Raw genomic sequence first — 27,556 nt, forward strand, 5'->3', positions numbered from 1 at the left:
GCTACATACCTAATAGCCCAAAGGACTCATTTTCAATTACCTAGTGATTTCATATCATTCTGGAGACTCTGCTGCTGGTCAAAATAGTCTGTCAGAACTAACACTGTCACTGGTGCCATACCCCTGGCTGTCACTATGGACTCTTACAAAGCCTTGGCAGGAGGAATTTTGAAATGTTTGACACAAAGGGTCTGGAGAAAAGGGTGTGTGTGCGTGTGTGTGCGTGTGTGTGTGTGTGTGTACATTCATGTGTCTGTTTGTGGTGTAGGACAGGCAAAAGGGGAGATGTGTTTCACATTTTTGTCCTGAGTGAACGAGGTCATTAGATGGAATAACTTAGGGACTCTCTGAACATGAAGTCTTTACTATAAAGAGCAGAAGAAGATTTTTTGACGCGCAGGATTGGTATGCGTCCTCTAATTGGTTATATGTGTAGGAGTCAAAGACGGCTGCTCATAGACATTTTTGACTCTAAGTAGGGCAGCCACATTTCCAATCTTAAAAAACAAAAACACATAAAAAGACATTTGTGCATGCAAGAGAGTAAAGATAAACTAGAGCCAATTCAAACTCCAGGGGGCAGGTCTCCCCCATTTTTCGTTCTAGGGAAAAGACAAAAATATGATTTCTTCCATTTGTAGAGCCTTTAGATTTCCCTGGGTCATCTATTAATTGGGTCACCCATTTTATGAGGTAGATGGATTATCTTGCAGTCCAGAGAGGCTAAATGACCTCCAAAGGTCACCAAGCAAGCTCATGACAGGCTCAGTCAGAATCCAGGTCTACAAACTTGAAATCCAGTGCCTATCCCACCCATTGTACAAGGATTCCCTCTCAAGTCGGAGCTGGCCTTCTGACCTAGCCATCTCCTTTGCATTCTACCTCCACCGGCCACAACAAACATTCATGGCAAAAGCCTCTGGGGCAGGACATTTCAGTAGTTAGTCTTCTAGAAGATTCTCTGTGCAAAGCCTATACCTATGTTGTGAGTTCCTGATTATTGAAATGAAGAAAGAGGCTCAGACAGGTTAGGTTCCTTGCTCAAGGTCAAGGAGTGAATAACCTGTGGAACCAAATATGAAGAGAAGAGAAAAGGAAAGAAGGAAGGGAAGAGAGGAGAACTCCTATGGGTAAATCTTTTACATACCAGTTCTGGGCCCTGTGCTAGGCACTTTCACAAGCAGGATCTGATTGAATCGTGCAGCAGTCCCGGGAAGGGGTATTTATTCTATGCACGAGGAAACTGAGGTCCAAAGAGGTGAGACAGCATTCTGGAGATCATGCAGCAGGTAAGCAGCAAAGCAGAACTATTAGCCCACTTCTAACTGGTCAGGCAAAGCCTCAGTCCTTGACCTTTATAAGATGCTATCTCCCACATGTAGCAGAAGTCACATCAATTTTGAAAGACTACAGGGGAACGCACATGGTGAAACAACTTTAAAATTAAAAAAAGGCTGTGAGATGCTCTTAGTTACCTATATACAGATGTAAGGAGTAAGAACACGTGAATTCTTAAACAGGATTCAACAAATGTTCTAGCATGTTCAGTGTAATAGACCCAGAGCTGTGTTGGTGAAAGGGCATGTTTATCCACCACTAATGAGCTATGTGATATACTGTCAACCCTCTGGTATTCTGTTTTTCATATGTGAATTCTGGTGGTTGGACTAGATCGGTATTGGCTGAAAGACTTCCAATCACATGTCAATGCTGACTGATTAACTGATAGTGGTTGTGTAGAACTCTGTGTGGTGAATGTGACAAGGATCAAAAAAAAAAAAAAAAAAAGCCGTGCCTCAATTCAGTTTAGGCAAGCTACCTAACAATGGAAGACAAGCAGGTCAGAGCAAAAGTGCTGTGGGAAATTTTCGGCCACCCGCACATATCTTCCGTTAAAACCATGTACCCAGTTAAGCTTACCCCAAAACTGGATATCCTGTTGCTGCAGCAAAGATAAGCAGAACATCCCCTTACCCCTGGGAACATCCCCTTAAGGAAAACCTACCCCTGGGAACATCCCCTTAAGGAAAATCTACCCCTGAGAACATCCCCTTAAAAAAATAATAATAACCAGCACCCCTGTTTTCTCCAAGGCACACCAATCAGAAAAAGGACAAGTAACAGGAAAGAATAAATAGGGATGGGAAACAGTGCTCGGGGCTCTCGCTCACTGCTGTGTCAGTGGAGGCTTGAGCCCAGATTCGGATCTGTAATAAAGAGTGTTAATTTGTCCAATTCGGCTCTGTGGTCATTTCTTGGGGACTCGCTCCGTAACAGTGAAAGACTCAGAGGTTGCACCTAAGCCATGACCATTTAGTTATCTCTGCCTTATACATTTGATAGAGCATTAGAGGTGGGAACGTATGTCATAAATTAGCCATTGCAGGACTGATGAATAATAAGCACGTATAATTTTGTCGTCTTTGTTAATGCACTCAGTCTCTTGCAAAACAATTTCTATTTTTTGATCTGTATTTGCTTCAGTAATAAAATCTCATACTCTATGTAGATCTTTATTGTCAAGCTATGCGGAAGAACCTATTGGTGAAGAATTTGCTGAACGAACCCATCTTCCTCCTCTTCTGCCCCGTGATGATTCATGGACTTGAATCATTCCAAAGACTGTATCTTTCCAGATAAAAAAAAAATCTTGAAAATTTGTCTAACTCCATTTGCTTAGTTATTACAATGATTAGAAGAGTGGAGGGTAGGAGAGGCAGAATAATTTTTACATCTATTGAAAAAGTTAGGATTCTTCACTTTGGAAAGTAAGCAGGTTTAAGGTAACATGGTTGAAATGGATAAAAGCACAGCCAGTGAACTCAAAGGGATTGTGGGCTTGCTGTGAAGTGCGCAAATATGATAAAGAAGAAGCTTCTTCGGAAAACTGAGTAAAAAAAATGTACTTTAGGGCAGAAGTTTTCAAAGCATGATCTGAAGAACATTTTGGGTTTCTTGGAAGTACTTCAGGGATAGCTTAGGGGACAGGAGTGTGTGTGGGGTTTGACTGGGTGGTCACTGGCTTCATTGCTCAACCTACACCCCTCAGCCCTTCTCATTGTCTGCTTTATGAATTACAGTTACATGCATCGTTTAGTGTGAGTACACATGACAAGTGTGAAAACCATACATTTAGGGAAATAAAAGAAAGCACTGTTTCACATACTAGTCAAATAAATGACTGAACCTGATATATCAAGAAGTGCTCCAGAGGACTTATTGTTAAGGACAAAATCATCAATTCAAATGTTTGGACCATTTTCTGATGAGTAATCCCAAAGATATCTAATATTACAGAGAGGAAATATCACGCCCCTCTTCTGCGATATACACTTTGGGTGGAACTCAATATGATAAGTCTAAATTCCCAGGCTTGAAATTGCTCTTGTGTAGATGGCACCCGGCTTGTTCTAAATACCCTTTCTAGAAACCCTTGTTGTTTACACAGAAAATAGCATGCTTGCTCCTGAGCTGGTAGGAGGATTGAAGAAGTAGCAAGTACTCGGAATTAATTAAGTTTGATTTACAAAGCAGCATTACTGGCATACATGATAATTAAAATCTCACATTAGTTATTATTCTATTTGCTTTGCTGAGCAACGCATACTCACGTGCACACACATGGGGACAAAGTGTAATTCCTACTGTGATCTCAAGAATGTTTGGGTTTTCTTGCAAGCACTTCAGGGATGGTTGCAGGGGTCAGCAGTTATTTTGAAAACCAAAAGAGACTGAGAGCTTTAAATGAACAATGCTTACCTTTTATCCGACACCTATTGTGTGGCACCCATCAAAACAAGTAACTGCAATAATAACACCAAATGGCAGCTAATACTTATTGAGTCCTCATCTTGTGCCAGGCACTGTTGTAGATGTTTTACATATTTTAACTAATTTAACCCACATACCAGCTTTATGAAGTAGGCGCTTTGATCATCCCCGAGTTTAGAGATGAGGAAACTGAGGCACAGTGTTACAAAGTAAGTGGCAAGGTCAGGATTGAAATGTAGGCTGTCTAGCTTCAGATTCCATGATCTGAATGACTATACTATGGCTTCTTGTTCTTTAAAGTTCTTTAAAGAAAATATCCTATTACATCCTTACAACAATTATCCCACTTTACAGAAGAGAAAAATGAGGTTCCCAAAAGTTAACAAACTTGGCCAACGTCATATAGCTAGGAAATTATATAGACTTTGAGATCGGATCTGAGTCCAAAGCTTGAGGCAATTTCTACTCTAGCAGGCAGACTCTCATGGATAATGTAAATTATAGCCACTTTCGTTTTATATATACAGATGTAGAGAAAACTGATGGTAAGATGACAAAAATTTGTCAAAAAACATCATCATCATTTTCCCAAACACCATCCATGTAAATTCCTAACTCTCAAACACATGGTTAACCTACACCTGAGAAGAAGGTTGCTGGGAAATAAATCTGTCTTGATGATTTGTGGTCTTTATGTGGCTCAGGATTTCATTTCTTGGTCAGGCATTGAAAAGTCAAAACAAATAAGCTTTCAAAGACATGTAATAAGGGGTACAAATAAAGATGTGAAATGAAACTCAAGGATGATGTATTGCATGGTTCTGTGGAAGTGAAAAATGTTCTCAGATGCTGTGTGTTAGCAGAGGGGGACTTATATGACCTCCCAGCTTTGCCTTTGACTTCAAAATGATTGGTGTAACCTGATCTGTACTTAATGACGAAGATTACCCAATATGGGGCCACCGATGTCACAAATGAGCAATTTCTAAGCAATTGGTGCCTTTTCAGTTTTTTGTGGACGGGCTGGCTGACCACTGAATGACTGCACGAACAGAACCTTCCTACAGATGACAGGTCAAGAGACCTCACTAGACCCGCACTAAAGGAGGTGGGCAGTCTGTGGCCACTGCATAGTGCTACATGGGTAGAAACATGCCACCCATTGGGTGTCAGCTCTTTAAATGGGAAAAGGGAACTAAAGGACACAGGCCAGGTCTCTTGGCCACAGACCCACCTTATTTTACTTTATTTAATTTTTCTATGGTTTTATTGAGATATATTTGATGTACAATAAACTACGTATATTTAAAGTGTACAGTTTGATGAGTTTGACATAGGTCTACATTCACAAAATCATCACTGCAATCAAGATGATGATTATATCCATCACCCCAAAAGGTTCCTTTTGTCCTTTTATAAGTCCCTGTCTCTCACTACCCTTGCTCTCCAAGCAACTATGGATTTGCTTTCTGATCTATAGATTTTGTGCATTTTCTAGACATTTTAATAAGTGAAATCACACAGTATATACGCTTTTTTGTTTTTCGGTAGGGGTGTGTATCTGGTTTCTTTTACTCAGAATAAATATTTTGAGATTCATTTATTGTGTATATCAGTAATCTGTTCCTTTTTGTTGTATGGATATACAATTTATGAGCCTGTATCTACCTGTTGATGGACATTTGGGTTGTTCCCAGTTATGGGCTATTACAAATAAAGCTGCTCTGAACATTTGTCAATGAGTCTTTGTGTGACGTATATTTCTCTTTTCTCTTGGGTCAATACCTACAAGGGGAATGGCTAGATCTGATAGTGGATATGTGTTTTATATATATATAATATAATATATGTAATATATATTATATTATATATATAAATATATATTATATATATATATTTATATATATTATATATGTGTGTGTGTGTGTGTATATATATATATATATATATATATATATTAAAGAAACTGCCAGGCTGTTTCACAAAATGATTTTATCATTTTGCCTTCATACCTGGAGTATATGAGACTTACAGTTGTTCCATGTTCTTGACAACACTTGGTGTGGTTAGTCTTGTTAATTTTTAACTATTCTGGTGGGTTGTAGTGGTATCTCATTGTAGCTTTAATCTGTGTTTCCTTAATGACTAAGATGTTGCCAATTTTTTCATGTATTTTGCAATCTGTAAATTCCTTTTTTTTTGTTTTTTGTGTGAAATGTCTATTCAGATATTTTTCCTAATTTATTAAAAAATGGATTGTTTGTCTTATTATTAAAAGAGTCCTTGACATATTTTAGATATAAGTCCTATTTTGGATATGTCATACAACTTCAAAGTTTTGTAATTTTATATCACATATTTAGGTTTATGATTAATTTGGAGTTAATTTTTGTTTATGGTGTAAAGTGAGACTCAAGGTTCATTTTTTTTTGCATATGACTATCCAATTGTTTTAGCACCATTTGTTGAGAAGATTATTCTTTTCCTATTGAATTACCTTGGTACCATTGTCAAAAATCAATTGACTAGATATGTGTAAGTCCATTTCTGGACTCTGCATTTTCTGCAATTGACCTGTGTGCACAGACTTATATTTGACACGAACCTTGTCATGCGTTCCTTGAAGGGCTTGACTGTTAGAATCTTTCTATTGGCTTTAAAAGTAGAGACGACCAGATCACATGACAAGAGTTGGGATAACTTACATATGAATAGGGAACATACTGGGTTAGTGTTTACCGGAATATAAACTATCTGGGAATAGAGACATTGTATTATTCACGGTGGAATAAACAATTGGACATGATATGATTGCAAGACAGATGAAATAGGAACTAGGTAATCTTGGATCTTGTGCTGGCTTTGTCATTCACTAGTATTTGATCTTGGGTAGTTCACTTAGTCTTCTAAGCCTTTTGGGGAAAGGGAAATATTAAAACAGGTAGGTAAAAGAAGACTGGAGAGTCGCTGTGGTAAGGATGGGGGTGTATATAAGGTGGAGGGGATAGATGTGACATTGTTGCTCTCTCCAGACATCTAAATGCTAATGTAGAAAGTCGTCCAATTTACTCTGTGCAGCAACAGAGCAGGATTTCTCAGTACTGGCATGACTGACATTTTAGGCCGGATGATTCTTTGTTGTAAGAGGCTGTTCTATGCACTGAAGGATGTTTAGTATCATTCCCCTTCCTAGTATGTCAACCAAAATGTCACCAGGCAATGTCAAATGTCTATGGGGGCAAAATCACCGTGGTTTAGAACCACTGCTATAGAGGGTACAAAAGGTACTCAGTGTAGTAGGCTAGAGGAAGACAATATTTTTAACAGCAGGAGGAACTTAATCACGGTCAGAATTACCAATCGTAAACTCAAACCGCCTAGGATGGGGTGGGGGTGAAAGTGAATTTTCTAATATTAAATGCCAACAGTAGCCTATATGTCATAGTTGGTATTTAGAGACTGAATAGATCGACAAAGTAGGTGAAACCTGACCTTTCTAAGCCTCAGTTTTCTCACCTGTAACATAGGGATAATTATGCTAACAACACAGGGTTCTGTGAAAATTAAACGTGATGCACATAAAGCATTAATACCTGGTGGATACTGCCGTTATTACTGCAGAGGCAGAAACACCTGCCCTCCAGAAACACGTCCCTACATCAGAAAGCTTTTGCCCTTGGCCATTCTCTTTCTAGTACCTCTGCAAGGGAAGAGAAGATGCTTACCTGACTGACGGAAGCATTGACACGCAGTCACTAGCGGTGATCTACCTTCACGCGACTACCTTGAAAAGCTTCAGTCCCTTTCTTACACCTCTGTCTCCGTGTCTCTGTGTGGTATGCACATATAGGCAGGCCTGACCGCTATGAAAAGGGCTGTTAGCCTCTCAACTTTTTCTAGTTCAATGTCCCCAGATGGGTGAGTGGACTAGAGCCCTGTTGAGGTCTGGTCACCTCTTTCATTTTTTACTGGCTGGTTTTGAAATACTGGGGTCAAGATTTAGATGTGGAAAAGAGAGAGAGGGAGGCCAGGTAAGAGACAGGCCAGGTAGGAATAATAACCTGGCCTGAGTGAACCCTGTGATTCAACCTACCGTTTTTATCAGGGTTCTGATAAACCCTGATCCACCGCTATCAATAATGTAGTACTCTGCATCCCTTTTACTGTTAGCCATAGTACCATTTTTCTTGGGAAACCGATAAAGTGATAGGATGATTAGCGGAGTTGGATTTGGGCCTTTTAGGGTCCCAGACTCTATAATTACAAAATAGCTATCAACTCAGCAATGCTATCCATCATAATTTAATTCATGATCTTTAGAGCTCTTCTCAACAATAAAAATATTTATGCTCAAGAATCTGTAAAAGAAGGTTGGACTTGCCTGTCAGGGTCCTTTTAAGCTCTAATTATTTTCTCTGAGTTTGCCTTATTGTCTGACTTTGCATAGAATTCCAGGCACAGACACCATTAAATATTTTGCACCCTTCATGATAACGAAAACCCTGCCTGGTGGATCCATCTATATTATAATTTTTTCAAAGCCTCTTCTGGAATGACAATTCACGTTCTGAGTAACACCACAGTCTTTAAATTATATCACGAAGAAAACACAGGTAAGCATGATAGCTTATTCCAAGGCTCTAACACCAATCATAAGAGAATGGATTTGTCACCCATGAATGATGTGTCTGCAATTATCTTTCACTGAATACACAAAGAGAAAATAAAACAGCCATTTTTAAAAAAAGATCGTTGCTTCACCATGTGTTGTACTGAACCCAGTAAGGCCTGGGTGAATGTCTGAGGTCTTTCTAAATCTCGTCTTTCCTACCATCAGACTATGTGTTTTATAGATACCTCTAGCAATAGGCTGTGCAAGAACAGTCACTATGTCTGTACCCAAAGGAAATTGATTTGTCTGCTCTTTCCTGCTTTCCCACCTAGCATCGCTTTTCACCACTGTCATGCAAACATTTCATTCTTCACCTCCCATCCTCACCAAAGGCTGTCCTGTCAGAAGCACCTTCCTCCAGAGAGGAAATCTGAATGCTGTACCTATTTCCTGAATTCTGTTTCCCATGTGACTACAGCACGGCCTCTCTCATGTTTGCTCTGGCTCTGCTCCAGGATTTGCTTGCTAACAGGAATTCTGGAGTCCTTTTGCACCCACTCTCATTACTGCCACAGTCACAACTGCAGGGTCAGTATGGATGCCACACTCAGAGGGGGTCGGGCCCAGTCTCAGCATTTCACAAATGCTCTCAGAGCTGCATCCTTAGAGAGCAAAAGAAAGTACCAACAGTATTAGGATACGACTCCCAAATTCTGAACATCCAGAGAGGAATCAACTTCCGTTCTTATACCAGGCAAATCGTGCAGTCGGAGCACCTGCTACTCTTAGAACATAAGTCAACACCACCACCACTTACTCACCACCTAACAGGCACTTTACAAACCCTTAGAACAGCAGTGTTGGTATTTCAGTGAAAGGAGGCGTGACTGGGTTTCAAACTGCACACGTGCAACTTGCAATAATCAAGAATGGAGCAAGCTAGAATCCTTCTTGTCCCACGGCCTTGCTTCCTGTATATTCCCAAAGATAAAACACCTCTGGATAAAAGGTACTGTGACTGCCCCTAATGTCTCAATCAGCAAAATGAGGATTTTCTGCCTGCCAGGCAAAGGGTCCCATCCTTTTAGATTATATGACACAATAAAATTTCCAAAGAAATTTTGGAATCTGATCCAGGATTGCCAAGTTTTCACATTCTCAATGAAAGTAAAAAGCCAAACCCAAACCCTAAACTGCCTTTCCTCTCACCGTGGCTTGATTTGGTTAAAGACATTATTAGGAAGGACGTGATCCTCGACTACACGATGTCCCTTAAGTGAAATAAATTTATCCTCATGAAAAACATGAGGTTTTTCCATTTTAATCCATGAAAAGAAACAGTGGGGGTACTTTTATCCCCTTTTTATTACACAAATAATGAACCCATGCTTCAGAGAGATTAAATAACTTGAGCTCACAGTGCCATTTAATGGCAATTCTGGGATTTGAACCCATGGCTGTCTGACTCCAAAATCCTAGATGTGGAACCAAACATGTGTGGCCATGAAAAGGATTATAGCTATTACTTCAGCAGAAGTGAAAATTGCTTCCAACGTGGGGAACACACATCCTCAGAAAACCAAAAATATAACAGGTTACCTTGACTGGTTCTGGTCCCCCAAATACCAGAACCTTGATTATTTTACATAAACCTGGAAACCCTAACAAAACAATTTAATCCCAGATGTTTGCTACACTGATGTCTGGGGCAATGTCCTGACCTTTATGAATACAGTGATCACGAGAGAAAGTTGCTGGTTTTCCACCATGAACAGCCACAGGTAAGCTGGGCATCCTTGGTGATTTTGCAGAATATTCCTTTAAACTTGCATTTTGCAGTTGGTGAACCTGAGGTAACTTCAGAAGTCTGACTTCCTTGCACTCCTTGCAGGTGAACCTTTCCTTTACTGTCCTCAATGTTTCTGTCTCTCAGTATTTCTTTGTCATTTCAGTTTTCCAGGTTTTCTTGCATTGGTTCCCTTATCCTATCTGATGTTAGTTCCCAGAATCTCCTCCCCAGCCACGTGAGTCTCTTTCTTTTCTTCCAGTCAGGCCATTGATTTTCTACTATGGGGTCCTGCTCATTGCTAACACTGCCATCATCTTTTTTCTCCTCCTCCCATCATGATTGCTATTTATTAAGCATTTGCTATATGTCTAGAATTTTCCTAAGTCCTTTACACATTTTGCCTCCTTTAATCCTAATTCTTTCTGGAATGCATGTGGCATAGTCACAATTATTTCCAGTTCTTTTTAAAAGGAGACTAAAATTTAGACGGGTTGTGCTATTTACCTAAATTTATATGTTTGGAAAACGGTGATGCTGTGCATATAAACCAGATTTTTCATCACCCATGTTGTTAACTGCTTTATATGTCCTTTCCTCTTTATTTGGAAGACTTTCCACAATTTCTCTGACCACCCACACTGAAAACCCAAAGCAAGGTCTTTTGCTTTTTCTGGAGCCACAGAAATTCCCTCTCCTTTCTACTCTTCCAGTATTTAATCAGGACCACTACATTAAGCATTATTCTGTTTTGTATCATTTGCCACTATGTTACCAGTGTCCTGTCTCCTCCACGAAAATGTAAGCTAGCTGGGATTCTACAGGCGTACAAGAGAAGATTAGGAAATCATGTAAACCAACTAAGAGCATCCTGGTTTTTACAGCCAGTGAACATACAGACAGGTAGAATTTTCCAGCAATTTGCGCAGAATGGGCCCAGACCTTTGAGAACCTCCAGAAGGACGCATTCAGGAAGTGAATGGGTCTCAGTGGCAACACTACCTCAGCTGGCTTATTATTCATGCTTTCTTTCCCCAAATGCTTATTGAGCACGTAAGCTATGTCAAACACTGTGAGAGGAACTGGGGAAACAGTGGGAAATAAAACAGACGTTATAGGTGAGGTTCCCTAAAAGAGGAGCCCTGGTCTTGAGTTGGCATCAAGGCACAGGGAAGTAAGGGGCTGTCTCCAATGTCATGGAAAACACAAGTACTCACAGGCCACTCTGACCATCTCCTCCTGTCACACGGGGCCTCTCTTTCGGTGGCAGATGTTCACCTCCTGCGGCACATCCAAAGACAGAGCCTCATTAGAGGGGGCTGGAGTGGTACACGGCACAGTTGCTTATCAGAGGAGGGAAGATGATCATTTCGCTCCTTGGCGAATTTCATTGTCTTTATAAATTCAAATCCTTCCTAGAGCCCCATCTCTTTCCCCTTCTCCCTGGAAAGGTTTCCAAGACTGCTGTGTTGCCAAGCTCCTCTTCTCACTGACGGCATTTTTTATGGAGATTGACAGAAGAGGTGAGAGGTGCGTTAGAATAGCGCAGGCAGGGAACCTGGAATTGAGATGGGGCCCACATTTCACAATTGTGGCACATTCTACGAGGCCCACACAATTGCTCTATTAAATTAAATGACTGCAATCTCCGTCTGCACTAGTAATCTCCAGATAGGCTGGGCTCCTTCACAGCCAATAGCTTGCCAGTGCAAAAATAAGCACCCACAGTCCAGACCAGATGTCAGGGCCTAATTAAAATATAGAATGAAAGTGCTCTTCCCATGGCACTCAGCAGTCAGTGTTATACGGTGCTTCTTGGGACAGGAAATGGGTAAGGCAGACAATTCAATCTAGCTGCAGATGCAAATGGCTGCGAGAAATCCACCTCCTGAGAACCACTTGGCAAGGAGTGGAAAGTCAAAAAGAAACACTGGACCCATCTCTTTCTCCTTCTCCTGTGCTACAACCTTTTCTGTTGGCTATACCCTAATGCAATTAGTGTGGCTAGTTTTTAGACCCAACAGGGACTCAGAGTTAAGGAGCTCAGCTTGATTTTTAGATCCTGGAGTCATAGTGCCCTCGTTATGAGCATGTTGTACAGTTCATAATTGTGCCCTTGTGTGCAGCCGTATCATGTAAAGTGTGAGAGGGGTTCTAGAGGCTTCAGAGGAAAGAAACGCGAAGAGCTGTCAATCATTCAAGTAACATACCAAGAGAAGTGAGAGGAGGTAAGTGTGTTTTAAAGCCCACAGACTTGCTAATGTATCCTTACTCACTTTCTCTCTTTCTCTCTGGATGTCCATTTGCCTCTACATTTTCATCTTTCCTTCTCTACTTTCCCCCCTTATGCCTCCTCACCTGCCTCCTTCCCCAGTACTCCCATTTCTTGTGATGTGAAAATAGTACGCCTTGGAATTAGAAAGATCTAAGTATTGAGTTCTGGCTTTGGCATATTTTGTTTTAACTGAATACATTTTTTTCCTCCCATTCCCTGGGCTTACTTTAAACATCAGACAAATTCTATTCCAAGAGACGCTCAAAAAACAAAATTCAATTGTTTAAAATCTGGGTAGCTCTCAACTAATTTCCTCGGGGACCTCAGGGAGCCCTGTCTTTACTTTACAATGGGGCCTGTCATATCCTTACCGCAGTATTTCTCAATATGTGTAATTTTTATCTCTAGTACTATACATGGTAATTTGACTTGATGCACTTTTAATAGTTATGCATTTATTTGCACATGAACTTAGAAAAAAACAAAATGATGATCTCATGGATAAGAAAAACAAAGTTGGTTTAAAAGAATATACCGTGTGCAGGTAGTATGAATAGGTGGTATCATTTAGGGCAAAAATTATAAAGGTGGTACTGGAATGAATGCAGTTTCAGAAAAAGAAGCACAGCTGTAGGGTCTCTATTTACATACTCACCACACACTGGGTGGCTACCATATGCTAGGACCACACTAACGTTGTGAGTCATTATCTATCTTTTATTATTATCTATTGTCTATCCTTTTAGTCTCTCAAGCTACTGAGTGGTTATAAATTCATCCAAGGAGAAAGAACTAGGATTGAATCATGGCTTTGGCCTCAGTTTTGGAGCGACTCACCCTCCATTATACCACAATGCCCCTACCGTGTTTCCCGGAAAATGAGACCTAGCTGGACAATCACCTCTACTGCGTCTTTTGGAGCAAAAATTAATATAAGACCTGGTATATTATATTACATTACATTACATTACATTATATTATACCCGGTCTTATATTACAGTAAAATAATACCAGGTCTTATACTAATTTTTTGCTCCAAAAGACATATTAGAGCTGATTGTCCGGCTAGGTCTTATTTTCGGGAAAACACGGTAGAAGTGTGTGCAGTATCCACACTTGGTAAATGTGCAAGAAATGACAGCTGCTCAGCATTGTCATTTGTGTAAAACATATCCTCAAGCTCTCAGAGAAGCCCTGCAAGGTAAATGTTCATCTAGTTTACAGGTGATAAAATAGGCATAAAAAGGTTAAGTGACAGCCAGTATTGCAGAGTGTTTGGCATCGTTCCTGGACGGTCTAATAATACATTATCATTACTATATCTAACCCTCATTCCTGGTTGGCCAAGGGTCTTGGGTGTCCCATGTGTGGGGTATGATTATAAAACAATGAGAATAACCTTTAGAGAGTTATTTTACAAGCTGCACATAAAAAGGAAGTTCACTCTCATATTTTACTGTTCCATCTTGTTTTGATCCAAGCCAGAGTTGATGAGAAAAGGTGTTTGTGGTAGGAAGAATTCTAATATAGTCCACAAGGTTCCTGGTTCCTGGTCTACACATGTTCTCTCCCATTCAATCAAATACTATTGGAGGTACTACTGGGAAAAGGTTTGGCAGATGTAATTTAGGTCCCAAAGCAGTGAACCTTATGATGGACAGATTATCCTGGGTAAGTGTGACTAATCAGGTGAGCCCCTCAAAGGGACTGGGACTTTGAAGGTAGATGGGTAGAGGGGGACACATGGCAAGAAATGCAGGTGACCTCTAAGGACAACTAGCAAGGAAATGGGGGCCTCAGCAGTACAACAACAAGGAACTGAATTTGGCCCACAATTTGAATAAGCTTGGAAATGGCTCCAGAAAGGAACACACCCCAATGAATATCTTGATTTCAGCTTTGTAAAGCCCCGAGGGGAGAACCCAGCCATGCTTTGTCTGGCCCTACAGAAAATGTAACATAATAAATGGCTGCTGCTTTAAGCTAAGCTTCTGGTAATTTGTTACACAGCCATTAAAAAAACAACAACGAAAAAATACCTAACACGGTACTAAAAGCCCTAAGTTGTAGCCATATTATATAAATGTATTATTATTATATATATAAATGCACTCAGCTGAATCATTCACTGTGTTTTTCCACCCTTAGACTGGCGTAAATGTTACTGCTTATAGAAACCAAATCACAGTATAATAGCAATTATAACAATAGCTAACATTCATGAACAATTATGATGTGTTCATCGGGCTAAGTGTCTTTCATGCATTAAATCATTTAATCTTTACAATCCCAGGAAGTGCGCACGTTATAATTCCTTAGTTTACAACTGAGGAAACTGAAGCATAGAGAAATACTGAGGGCAACAAATATTCTGTTATTGAAAGGAAAGTCATTACTAGAAGTTATGATATTTATTAGAAACAAGCTTTGCTTCCTTTAATAAAGGTAGGAATCCTCCATCTTTCTGTTTTATACGCCTTCATGCTCATCTCAGACCTGTGATCCCCACCCCCAAGATCACCTTTCCTCATCCTTACAATGATGACAAATAAGAATACACAAGAGTATTATCCTCCTAGGACTGCTAAAGTAAGTCTCAATACTCAGCACGTTTCTTGGCACATGGCCAGCTCTTAGGGAAAAGTAGGTCTTGATATTATCCTCAGGTTACATCTGCAACACAGGCAGATGTGACGCCTGTGGGGTGGAGCTTTGATGCCTGGGCTGTGGCCTTCTGTCCTGGAAAGCCAGCCTCCCTGAGGCAAGCCCGCGATGCTTTAGCACAGACAGAGCCCCAAATTTCCCCGGTTTGTAGTTCCACCTGAACCCCAGAGTGAGTCTTTAGACAGAAATCTGTTGATGGCTCTACATAATTGCTAACACGTCACAGAGTAGGAGCACATGGACCACAGCTGAGACAATCAGCCGAGAACAGTCTTGTTCTTTCCTTAGTTTTGTTGCCCTGACTTGGTGAGGCGGTTGTTGGGCTGGAAATCAGGAAGGCTGAGGGTGTGTTTGTTGTTGTTGTTATTTGCTAATTAGTTCTATGGTTCTGTGACCCTCAGCTTTCTTCACCTCTTTAGGGCTCAGGTCAGTGGCTCCCCAAGATCATTGGAAGGACTCATGCTGATCTGACGGATTAAGAACCACCTGTGGAGTGTGGTCCTTTTCCTCAGAGATTTTGAAAAATTGAAGCACCTTCACTGACTCTGCAGCTGCATAATCAAAGGAGTGGGGAGACCCTGGAGGTTGAGAGCATAAAAGCAGGCTGCTGCCATAGGGATGTCTGGGGCTCAGCCACTGGCATCTCTAGAAAGGACCTCCCGTGGTCCTGATACTCAGCCAGATTTGGAAACCTTGGTAAGGTGATTTCTGGAGTCATTTTCAGCTGTTGGAACGATACCATTACAACTAGACAGCCCATGTATTCAGCTAAAGGTTTTAGGTGCCACTTGTCAGGTACATTAGCAGTTCCCTCTTATAATTAAGGAATTATGGACTCAGAGCAGTTAATATTTTTCCAGCGTCATATAGCTCCTAAGTGGCAGATCTAGGCCTTGAATCACACATTACCTGACTCTTGTCCACCCTGCTGCACTTTATTCTTCAGCAGCGCAGTGACACATTCTGGGTGAGAGAGTTTCAAGGTGCCAGAAACATCCACTTCTGTTCCAGCCATTGCCATCCCATGCAGCCTGACCTCCCAGCTCCTTTGATGTGCAATTGCTGAATGTGGGTAGGTGAAAACATGGTGTTTCCATTAGCAACGACAAAAGCTACTTTTCAAAAGACCATACACTGGGTCTGAATGCTCTTGGGCCATTTGCCATTGTAGTGACTCATGTAAGCATTTGTGGAATGATCCCAGATACAACCTTTTCTCTTCCGTTTCTTCATACGGCTCATGATTTAGTGTTTTCCTCCACAGGTAGGAAGATGCATGCCAGACTCTCCTAAGGGCTCTGAGGGCGCCTGTTCTCCTCCACTGTGGTTCACCAGAAGCTTCACCCATAGGAGGCGAACGTTCAAACCAAACGACATTTGTCTTCATTTTGGTCCCAGGGGAAGAGTAAACAGAAGTCTCAACCCCTTAATGCCAACTAATTGGGATGGAGGGCTTCCCAGTCTGGGCAGAGCACCCTGCGTGCATTCTAACATGGCCCTTGGAGACCGACGTCGCACAAGTCCACGAGCACACCAGGAGCAGAGAAATCGGGGTTCTGGTTCCATTTCTTCCATCGAATTGCTGCATGAGTCTAGGCAGATGCCATATCCTGTCTGGATACACACGTGAAGTGAGGTAAAATACCCGGTGTTCCCTCTCTTGGTGCCGGGAGGCTCACATGAGACACTCTGATCAGCAACCTTGGGCAAGGGACGACATCCTTTGCAATATCTTGCTCCATCAACTACACCTGGCCTCTTCAGCATGGTTCCGGGCTGTGTATTATGTTTTGGTGTGGTGCTTGTCCACCTTTGGAGGCAGCTGGGGAGTTGATCCATGAAGGACTTATTGCTTGAGATTTCTTAATTCCAGACTGGGAACAAGAACCTAGCCTCTGTTTTGGCTGGGTGCTCTGTTTTGTAGGTAACTCCGACCTGAACTCAGGTTCCAGCTGTGTTTGGCTTTGTTTGTGAAGAGCAAGGCCTCTTTGTTTTTTCCAGGAAGCCTCTCTTCTCTGCCTTGTTTTCATTCCTGGTTAACAATCTCACAGTGCCTTAGGGTTGTGCAGACCTTCCTTTGCTGGCTGATAACCTGGGGTCTGTGAGCCATGAAGACAGCCAGCACATGGGGCAAAATCATGCTGGCAGCATGTTACTTATTGCCAGCACCCCTGGCTCCCTGGACCCACCAGACACCTGTGGGGATTCAGATGAACTCTCTGCATCAGCGAGGCGGAACTAAGTTTGTTTGACTACTTTGAATACAGCCCTCTCTGTGATCTGCAGCCGCTCTGCAGAAGTCACCAGGCTGTGGCTGTTTATCAGCCAGACTCCCAGGCTCTGCCCCGGCCCATATCTTCTCAGCCCATGCCTGTCTGTACCCAACCAAGTCAGGCTCCATTTCCTCAGGCTGAAGGGGACCAGTATTGGCCACTGGCTGACCTAATGGTGCTTGACCCTGGAAGCAGGGGTCCTTGAAAACACAACTAAATAGAGCTTAGGAGAGCAGAGCTTGGAGGGTTAAGTCTTGCCACCTGATTTTAATTAGGTAGTGCCTGATTTCTTTTCATGACTAAATGTGTCTTCTAATATTTTTTACCCTCGGAGGGTAACTACAGGAGCTCAGGGCACAAAAAAATGGTACATACCTTATATGCAATTACATGTGGGCTGTAGTGGTGACACAGCTTTTTGTTCTAGCTCTGATCCCAGTCACAAGTCACCTTGCCTCCCTGGAAATAATATAATGAACTGTGATGGTATGCTGCCTGAGCTTGAATCCCAGCTCCACCATTTTCTAGCTACATGATCCTGACGAGTCATTCTGCCTTTTCTAATAATAGTAGCTGCCTCACAGGGTTACAGGGAAGATTAAATGAGCACTTGATAAATATTAGCTGTTGCAATTACTGTCAAGCATATCCAGGGGGCATTCTAGCTACATAGGAGCCCGAGGCGGCTTCATAAAGGCCGTGGGTGGCAGGCAAGTCAAGAAACTCCATCCATCTCATTAGACCGTCAGCTCCAACAGGAGCACGTCTGTGCCATCCTCACTTGCTGCTCTATTCCCTGTGCTTGGAACATAGGAAGCACCCAATAAATGTCTGAAGAATTAATGAGGCAGATGGAGTCAAGTTTAAATCCTAGTTTTCTGCTACTGTTGGTCTTGGGCAGTGATTTACCTTCTCTGCTCCTGAGTTGGTACATTTATGAAACAGAGAGAAACAACTTTGCAGCGACATCTCCAAGAATAGCCAACTGGCTCTGTGAGCTTACTATGTGTCGGGCACGGTGAAGCCCCACAACTGTGAGGCTGGAAGAAGGCTGCCAAGTTTGATTTTCACAATAGACCTTTTGAGGTTGGTGTGTTTGCCGTTTGTTTTTTTTTATTTTTTAAATTTTTTTTTGTAGATCATTTCACTGATGTTCAGAGAGGTCAAGAATATAACCAGAGTGACACAGACACTGAAAGATAGATGGAGATGAGATTCCAAACCAGTTAGACTGACTTCAGATCATCACAATGTCCATGTCTCATATAGACTTTGGGATAAAATAGGAACTCAAACGTGGCTTCTGCTTTGCTGCTGCTATTATTAAGGATTAACCACCCCTCACCCACTCCCCATGACGTGTGGCAGAAGGGGATTATATAGTCAGCTCAGTCATCTGTATGCTTGTAACAAGTTGTCCACATGTGGAAAATCTTGCCCAGTTAGAACTCCCAGGCTGTGATTTCAGTGTATGTCTGTCACCCGGGCCAGAATACTGATTTGAAAAACAAAGCAAACACGTGCGTTCAGAAGGCATTTCAGTTGGGCAACTGTGAATAGTTCTCTTTTGCAGCTGGCCAGGAAGGCAAGCGGAAGGGGTGGATTCCCACATCTGGTGAGTTCTGAGTGACCGGACAACATAGGCACCAAACAAAATAAGGCAGATGCCTGAGCTGACATCTCCCTCCCCCATCCAAATCTGGGGAAAGCTTGAGATGGAGGGGATCTCAGAGGTCATCCAGCCTTGTTGAGGAAAGAGGACCAGAAAGGCAGGGAGAAAGAGGACCCGAGAGGTAGGGAGATTCAGTCATAGAAGGGATGGTGACAAAGGGCCCCTGATAAAGGATCTGCTTGACCACCCCCTAGAGTGGGACTCTATAGTTTCTGCCTGCCCAGCGTCTGATAATGCCCATTTTCTGGTGATAGTATCTTAATTTAGGGAATTGCCCACACAGTTCAAGTTCACTGAAAGCTGGCACTCTCCCACCATACCATGCTCACTGTTCAAGGCCCCCCCACATCTCCCTGCACAAATACGGTTTGCTTGTACATGATAGAGTTCTTACACTTGTTTCCCAGGACTGCATTGGGAAATCCAGAGATGGGAGATAGAACTTTGGTTTCTCTAGTCTTTCAGGAAAGTCACATGCTATTTATGTCTCAGGTGCATTGTGGGGCTGACTCAGCTAAAGTGCCAAGTACTGGGAACAAGGAGAGCCCTTTCAGAGAACTACATAGGAGGAGTACAGAAGGTAGTTGGTTATAGGTCTCTTTTATTCAGTGTCACTCTCTGTCCTGTACCAAACAATGACTATCTGGTACTTAAGTCATCAGATACCAACACTGAAAGCCAAATGATTTCCAAAACAGTTCTCTAAAGGCTATAACTATTACAGCATTGTTTATAAGAGCAAAAGGTTATAATCAATCTAAGTATCCATCTACAGGGGACTGATTACATAAATTTTGGTGCATTCATGCTACAGAATATTATGGAGCCGTTCAGGTGAATAAGAATGTGTTGTGTATACCAATATAACACCATCTCCCAGAAACATTAAGTGAAAAAAGACCAAGGTATAGAACAATGTGCATACAACGTGGGTGACAATAAAAAGAGGGGTGTCCACATGTGTATTTGGATGGATAGACAATCTGGAAATATACACACATACAAAGTGGATATTTTAGGGGAGGAGAGCAGAGAGTTTGAAGATAGTCTCTGCAGAAAGCTTAATTGTTACTAAATATTCCTAATACATTAAACCTGGTTTTACCATGTGTGTGAATCACCAATTTAAAATAAATGCATAATTCTTAGACAACAATAAATAAGTCTTTATAAAGACCTAAATACGCCTCACCTGGAAATTGCATCTGAACTTTTCTCCATTTCTGAAGCTAGGTCAGGTGGGAGATTTAAAAGCATTTTTTTTCCCCTTCCACAGTGAAACCCCACAACTGTGAGGCTGGAAGAAGGCTGCTCTAATCCTGCAATATCCATCAGTAAGTGACTTGACACCAAGTGAGAGGAAGGAGTTGTCCAAACTCCTACTCATTCAATGTTTCTCCTAACACTCATCATGGGGTGCAGAGGAGGCCGACAGATTCTCCTTGTGTTAAGTGGTTTTGTGTGGTTTGGCCTTACTGTAGGGCTGCCATGGTGAACAAATGAGGGAATGGAGGGGAAACTGCTTTGGAAATGATGAAATGCTCCAAGGAATAAATAGTTGTTTTTAAATGGAGACAGAATCCTTCAAATCGGCATAGAAGGTTTTCTTTGCCCAACAGGATGATCATATAAGCTGTTGAAATAATGCAACTTTTCGTTATTCTCTACTTCACATGTGCTCCATTTGGTTGGTTTAAGCAGGGAGATATTTTGGAAACAGGAAGATATCAGGGAGAAGACTCCAAGGAACTATCCTTTAGATCTAAATATACATCCCAAATGCCCGAAAGTCTTGAGAGAATGTATGAGTCACTAGGTCTGGATTCTGCATTTCTAAGGTGCTACCAGATGAAACTAATGCTGGTGGTCTCCTAACTTCACCTTGATTAGTCACAGAGCAATTGCTTTTCCTCCTTGGGGACAGTTGAAGGATTTCTAGGGTCTCTATTACGCTAAGCCCAGGAGCCCAGGGAGTGGTCAGTTGGTGATGGGTGTAGGTGTGTCTGTTCAGCTAGCTCTTTTGCTGGGCACAGAACTGTAGACAGATACTAAGTAGGGAGGGAGCATGAAAACCACCCTTACTGCTCTGTGAAGGATCACAAGAATTCGACAAACTTAGATAAAACCCTGAATGATAGGACAGGGAACATTTTTGGAAATAGAAAAGGTGAATAAATGCCATTTATGGAAAGAGAAAAGAAATTTCATCTTTCCAGTGTGTTTTGGAAGAAGTCAAACTGGCATATTACAGAATCCATCCATTTTGCAACAAATAGAATTTAGTATAAAGTCACATTTCTCAGTCCATCCCTTCTGTGATTTACACAATCTCAAAGAATCTCACCTTGTTCAGAAAAAGAAGTAAAAGGTAAAAATAAATCAAATGTCATAAAAATAGGTTGACCCTAATGTCAGGGTTTGAGTGAATTATGTTAAAGATAAACTGTTGACTGACAGGGATGGCCATTTACAACACTCTGCTCCTTGTACAGTGCTTCTGAGAAAGAATCACCTTTTGCCCTAAAAGAGTGGGTACACCTGGAGATGCATGACTCTCTACTTGCATTGCTGTGGGACAGAGAGTATAATAGACACACGTGGTGCTGGGTGAGAAGATTGGGAAGAAAATAGATTCCACAGACACTTCACTCTTTAGGCACTTCCTTCCAAATCCCTTTCCCTCATGCAGCAATATTTTCTATGTAATTCATTCACTCTTTCACCCCAAAACACATTCACACGGTAAGGTAAATATGCCGGTTGTTCGCTTTTCATTAGTGAGCAACAGAAAACCAGGCCTGGCTCCTATCCAGAGTGCATTTACAGCCCAAAGGATAGACAGACATTACTGCCAAGTGAACACAAAAATAAATATGATTGCAGGTAAGAACAGTAATTCTCTTATTGTTCCATGACAGCACAGGATCAAAAAGGGATAATAGCAAAGTTCACGGTGCATTTTGTCCCCATTTCCTTCCTCTCATCATTGAACCTTTCCCTTCTGTAGGAACTCAAGGCTTCACAGGCTTATCCACAGGCCCCAGATGGTGCTCCTGGAGCCCAAGGGCAGTGTCAAGATTCCAGTTCTATGGATCTCCCCTTAATACACCTGGCTAACCGCTCATTGACCCAATGATCACCCTTCTAGAAACTTGACTGAAGAGTAACCTTTTGGGTGGAGAAAGATCTCTGTGCACACAAATGTTTGATATAACTTAAAATAGTAAAACTGTAACCTAGCAATGACATATCCTTCAACAGGAGACTGAGTAAATAAATTACCATTCATACCTGAGATGTAATGTTGTTCAATGCTAAAAAAGGATAGGTACACAAACACACAGGCACTGCAATGGGAAGATATCTATAATGTATTGTTGAGTTTAAAAAGCAGGTTATCCCTAACTCATTTTATGAGGCCAACATTACCGTGATACCAAAACCTGGTAAGGACAACACAAAAAAGAAAACTACAGACCAATATCTCTAATGAATACAGATGCAAAAATCCTAAACAAAATTCTAGCAAATCGTATACAACAATGCATTAAAAAGATTATTCATCATGACCAAGTGGGGTTCATCCCCGGGGCACCAGGATGGTTCAACATCCGCAAATCCATCAATGTGATACATCACATAAACAAAATAAAGGACAAAAATCATATGATTATATCAATTGATGCAGAAAAAGCATTTGACAAGATACAACAATCCATTTATGATTAAAACACTTAATAAAATAGGTATAGAAGGAAAATACCTTAACATAATAAAGGCCATATATGACAAACTCTCAGCTAATCTCATAATTAACGGTGAAAAACTGAAGCCCTTTGCTCTATGTCCAGGAACACGACACGGCTGTCCCCTATCACCTCTGCTTTTCAACATAGTGTTGGAAGTCCTCGCCAGAGCAATCAGGCAAGAGAAAGAAATAAAAGCCATCCAAACTGGGAATAAAGAAGTAAAATTGTCTTTCTTTGCAGATGACATGATGCCATATATAAAAAACCCTAAAGACCCACCAAAAAGCTATTAGAAACAATAAACGAATACAGTAAAGTTGCCAGCTACAAAATCAACATACAAAAGTCCATTGCATTCCTATATAATAACAATGAAATCTCAGAAAAAGAAATAAAAAGAAAACCACAATTGCTTTTCCAGTTGCAACAAAAAGAATAAAATACCTAGGAACAAACTTAACCAAGGATGTGAAAGACCAATATGCTGAAAACTATAAGACATTTTTAAAAGAAATTGAAGAAGACACAAAAAAATGGAAAGACATTCTGTGCTCACGGACTGGAAGAAGCAACGTAGTTAAAATGGCCGTATTATCCAACGCAATACACAGATTTAATGCAATTCCCATCAAAATCCCAATGACATTTTATAAAGAAATAAAACAAAAAAATCATTAGACTTGTATGGAACCACAAAAAACCCCAAATAGCCAAAACAATCTTAAGAAAAAAGAAGTGCTGGAGGTATCACACTCCCTGACTTTAGCTTGTACTACAGAGCAACAATAATAAAAACAGCATGGTATTGGCAGAAAACTAGACACACAGACCAATGGAATAGAATTGAGAACCCAGAAATAAACACACATAAATATGGACAGATAATTTTTGACAAAGAAGCAAAAAACATACAATGGAGAAAAGACAGTCTCTTCAATAAATGGTGCTGGCAGAATTGGAAAGCCATGTGCAAAAGAATGAAACTGGACTGCAATCTGTCACCATGTACCAAAATTAATTCAAAATGGATCAAAGACCCAAGCATAACACCTGAAACAATAAACTGCATAGAAGAAAACATCGGTAGTAAATTTATGGACCTTGGGTTCAAAGAGCATTTCATGAATTTGACTCCAAAGGCAAGGGAAGTAAACCCTAAAATAAATGAATGGGACTACATCAAACTTAAAAGCTTCTTTCTGCACAGCAAAAGAAACCATCGACAAAATAAAGAGACAACCAACTGAATGGGAGAAGATTTTTGCAAACGATGTCTCCGATAAGGGGCTAATATCCAAAATATACAAGGAACTCATGCAACTCAACAACAAAAAAACAAAAAACCCAATTGAAAAATGGGCAGAGGACCTGAAGAGACATTTCACCAAAGAGGACATACAAATGGCAAATAGACATATGAAAAAATGCTCAACATCACTAATCATCAGAGAAATGCAAATAAAAACCACATTGAGATATCACTTCACCCCAGTTAGAATGGCTATCATCAACAAGACAAAGAATAACAAGTGTTGGAGAGGCTGTGGAGAAAAAGGAACCCTCATACACTGTTGGTGGGAATGCAGATTGGTGCAGCTGCTATGGAAGGCAGTGTGGAGGTTCCTCAAAAAATTACTAATAGAATTACCATATGACCCAGCAATCCCTCTCCTGGGTATCTACCCAAAGAATTTGAAATCATTTATACATAAAGACATGTGTGCTCCAATGTTCATTGAAGCTTTATTTACGGTGGCCACCAAAATGTCCTTCGATAGATGAATGGATAAAGAAGTTGTGGTATATATACACAATGGAATATTATTCGGTGGTTAGAAAAGATGAACATGGATGGATCTTGAGATTATAATGCTAAGCAAAATAAGTCAGACAGAAAAAGTAGAGAACCATATGATTTCACTGATATGTGGTATATAAAACTGAAAACTACAAATGAATAAGACAAACAAATGAAGGAACAAAAACTCATAGACATAGACAATAGTTTAGGGGTTACCAGAGGGTAAGGGGGTGGGGGGTGGGAGATGAGGGTAAGGGGGATCAAATATATGGTGATGGAAGGAGAACTGACTCTGGGTGGTGAACACACACTGGGATTTATAGATGATGTATTACAGAATTGTACACCTGAAATCTATGTAAATTCACTAACAATTGTCACCCCAATAAACTAATTAAAAAAAGCTTTAAGATAGTCCAATTAACTTAAAAAAACAAACAAAAAAACAGGTGATAGAACAGTTTGTATTGAAAGGAACTCACTTTTGTAACACTGCATATATGTGTGTTGTATGTTTATACCTAATCTTTATCTCTATTTTATATATAGACACACATGATATATATAGACATATATGAATATTAAGCACATATACAATAATTTGTAATATATAATAGCTCCAGGAGGACTCCCACGTGCATATGCACGTCTGTATCCCGTGTCTCAGTCACCATTGGTGCTAGCAATGAACTCAAATTGAGGTGTATAAAAACAGCCCACCTTGGCCAGGTAGCATGTTTGTACTGTAGCTGAGACCTGCAAGGCCCATGTCAAGGACGGGTGTGGAAATTTTAAGTGGATCAGTAAGAGAGAGATTTAGGGGCGAGAAAGTTTTTCTGTAGCTCTTCAATTACTTCCTATAAATATTCAAATGTAGGACCACACATAGCTCACATGTGACTTAAAACTGAATGGAGACATCTGAGGACATGCTATCTTCCTTTGGGTGCACAAAACAACTGACTATATCTGAATGGTGATAGTCAAGACACAGTGAATAATGAGTTTGAGAGTCATTTTCATACAATGAACTCCTCCTGGTAATTTTCAGGCATCAACTCAAATTCTTTAGCTAAAAAAAAATTGGGTTTTAGCTTTGCTATTCTTGCTGATTTCTTTTCAGACAGGTGGAAGGTTTTATTAAGCACTCAGTATCTATAGAATTGTGCAGGTCTTTGTGAAGATCCAGGCAAATTAAAAAGTCAGATTAGCAATGCATATTTAATACTGCTTTGTAGTTTGTTTTTTTAAAAGTTGGCAGCAATGTTTACTTTTTGAGGACGAGTTATAATTATGCAAATTGGAGAAACAGTCTGCATATGGTATAAGGATAATGCCTTGGGTTTTATATTGAGTCAAAAGTATTTCTAAACATTTCTTCAATTTTATCCATGACTTGGGGAAAGCCTAGCTAAGGCTGAGTGCCTGCTTTTTCATCAGTGATGGAGTATGTGATGCCTTGGAACTTAGGCATCTGTACGAGCATTCATCTTGGAGGAAGCACCACTGAGATTTGCAAGTATCACCTTATAGCAGATATTGTTCATCATCTCTGCAATCACCATTCATCCTTCCTTTCTCTTTTTTAACAAGACTTTAATTTTGTTCAGATATTCACTCTTCTCTATGTGACCACATGCTTCAGGGGATGTAGGTCCCACACCTAGCCCCAGTAAGGTACTAATGATTGGTCTAAGCCAATCATGGTGGTCCTATCTATTTTGTCAGGGATTGATTTAAACAAGGGTATGTGACACAGTTCTGGTGACAAAGAGACAGCCCATTGAAGATGTTAGAACTCAGATTTTGGTGACATTTTTGAGCTACGCCATTAACCAACTACAGACCTTTCCTACTTCAGGCATTTTTGTCATGAGAGCTAACTTTTTTTCTTATTATTTAGGCCATCTTGAGTCTGTGTTTTCTGTTACTTGCAGCCAAGAATACATCTTAAGTGATCTGTTCCTTGATGGTTCCTGTATTGCTCTGGGGAACGAATGAATATATGGAGAGACAGATAGATAGAAAGAAAAGATAAAAGGTAAGTCATATACTTGGCATCTAATTTACCAACAAGCCCGGTGGATTATTCATTTAAATGGTTGGAGGAAGGAATTGTAGTTTAATAAAGCTCATCTTGGCACCAAAGAGGAGTCCATCTCTTATGATCAATGAATTGTAGGAAAAGCTACTCACCATTCACACTGTTGCTTTCATTGAAACAAGTGTCACCAGTCCCAATCCTCCAATTAAAGCAAGCCTACAAGATACAAGAGAGAAAATAAATACAAAATGTACAATCTCATTTTGGTATCAGTCACTAATCAAGGATGTTGCCCTTTTCTCTCCAGCTGGATGGCTCCAGCTTTAAACAAGCTCCATAGATCAGGCTGGATATTTTCCTGGGAAGTTGTTTCAACAGGAATGGTTTATTCCAATCAGGGAATCAGGGTCGCTACTTGATCTGCTACCCCCCACAATGTATGTCATGTTCCCATCGACTCTAACTATAAGCCTAATTGCTCTCTGAAATGCGTACTGGCCCACCCTTCAGTGTTCTCCACCTCCTTTGCTGCCTAACTGGTTCAGGAGTGGGCACAGGACTTGATTCAGGCCAATGACAGGCATTCCTGAAACTTACTTTGAGAATGTGGGGGACAAGCAGAACTGCTCCTATTGCACACAGCATGCTGAAGATGCCGCCTCGAGTTGCTGGCAGCCAGCATGGGAAATCGTGACTGCAGTTTTGAGTGAGAGATACCAAGCTCTGATATTGTTTGGGCACTTGGATCCAGCTCTGATTGAAATGCTTCAATTTTCCAGTTGTATGCCTCAACACATATCCTTTTTTGCTTAAGCCGTTGGGTTTTCTGTCTCTTTCAATCAAAAACCCTCACTAATACATTTACACTTTACAAAGTATGAAATGGAGGCTCAGAGGAAGGTTAGGATA

The 27,556-nt window shown here is 40.8% G+C and overlaps 1 protein-coding gene across 1 annotated transcript in view; it reads right to left on the reverse strand.

The window, feature by feature from the left end:
• Nucleotides 1–26,864, reverse strand: part of ATP10B (ATPase phospholipid transporting 10B (putative)) — a 155,632-nt gene extending 128,768 nt beyond the window's left edge. Inside the window, exons 1-2 of the mRNA XM_081035315.1 lie at nucleotides 26,800–26,864; nucleotides 11,387–11,450 (exon numbers count right to left, since the gene is read on the reverse strand). Of these exons, the coding sequence (XP_080891441.1) occupies nucleotides 11,387–11,402 (16 nt within the window). The 5' untranslated portion in view covers nucleotides 11,403–11,450; nucleotides 26,800–26,864. The remainder of the gene's footprint in view (nucleotides 1–11,386; nucleotides 11,451–26,799) is intronic.
• Between the last annotated feature and the right edge of the window lie 692 nt (nucleotides 26,865–27,556).

This window comes from Rhinolophus hipposideros (assembly GCF_964194185.1).
Source record: "Rhinolophus hipposideros genome assembly, chromosome: 23".
In the NCBI taxonomy this organism is placed as follows: domain Eukaryota; kingdom Metazoa; phylum Chordata; class Mammalia; order Chiroptera; family Rhinolophidae; genus Rhinolophus; species Rhinolophus hipposideros.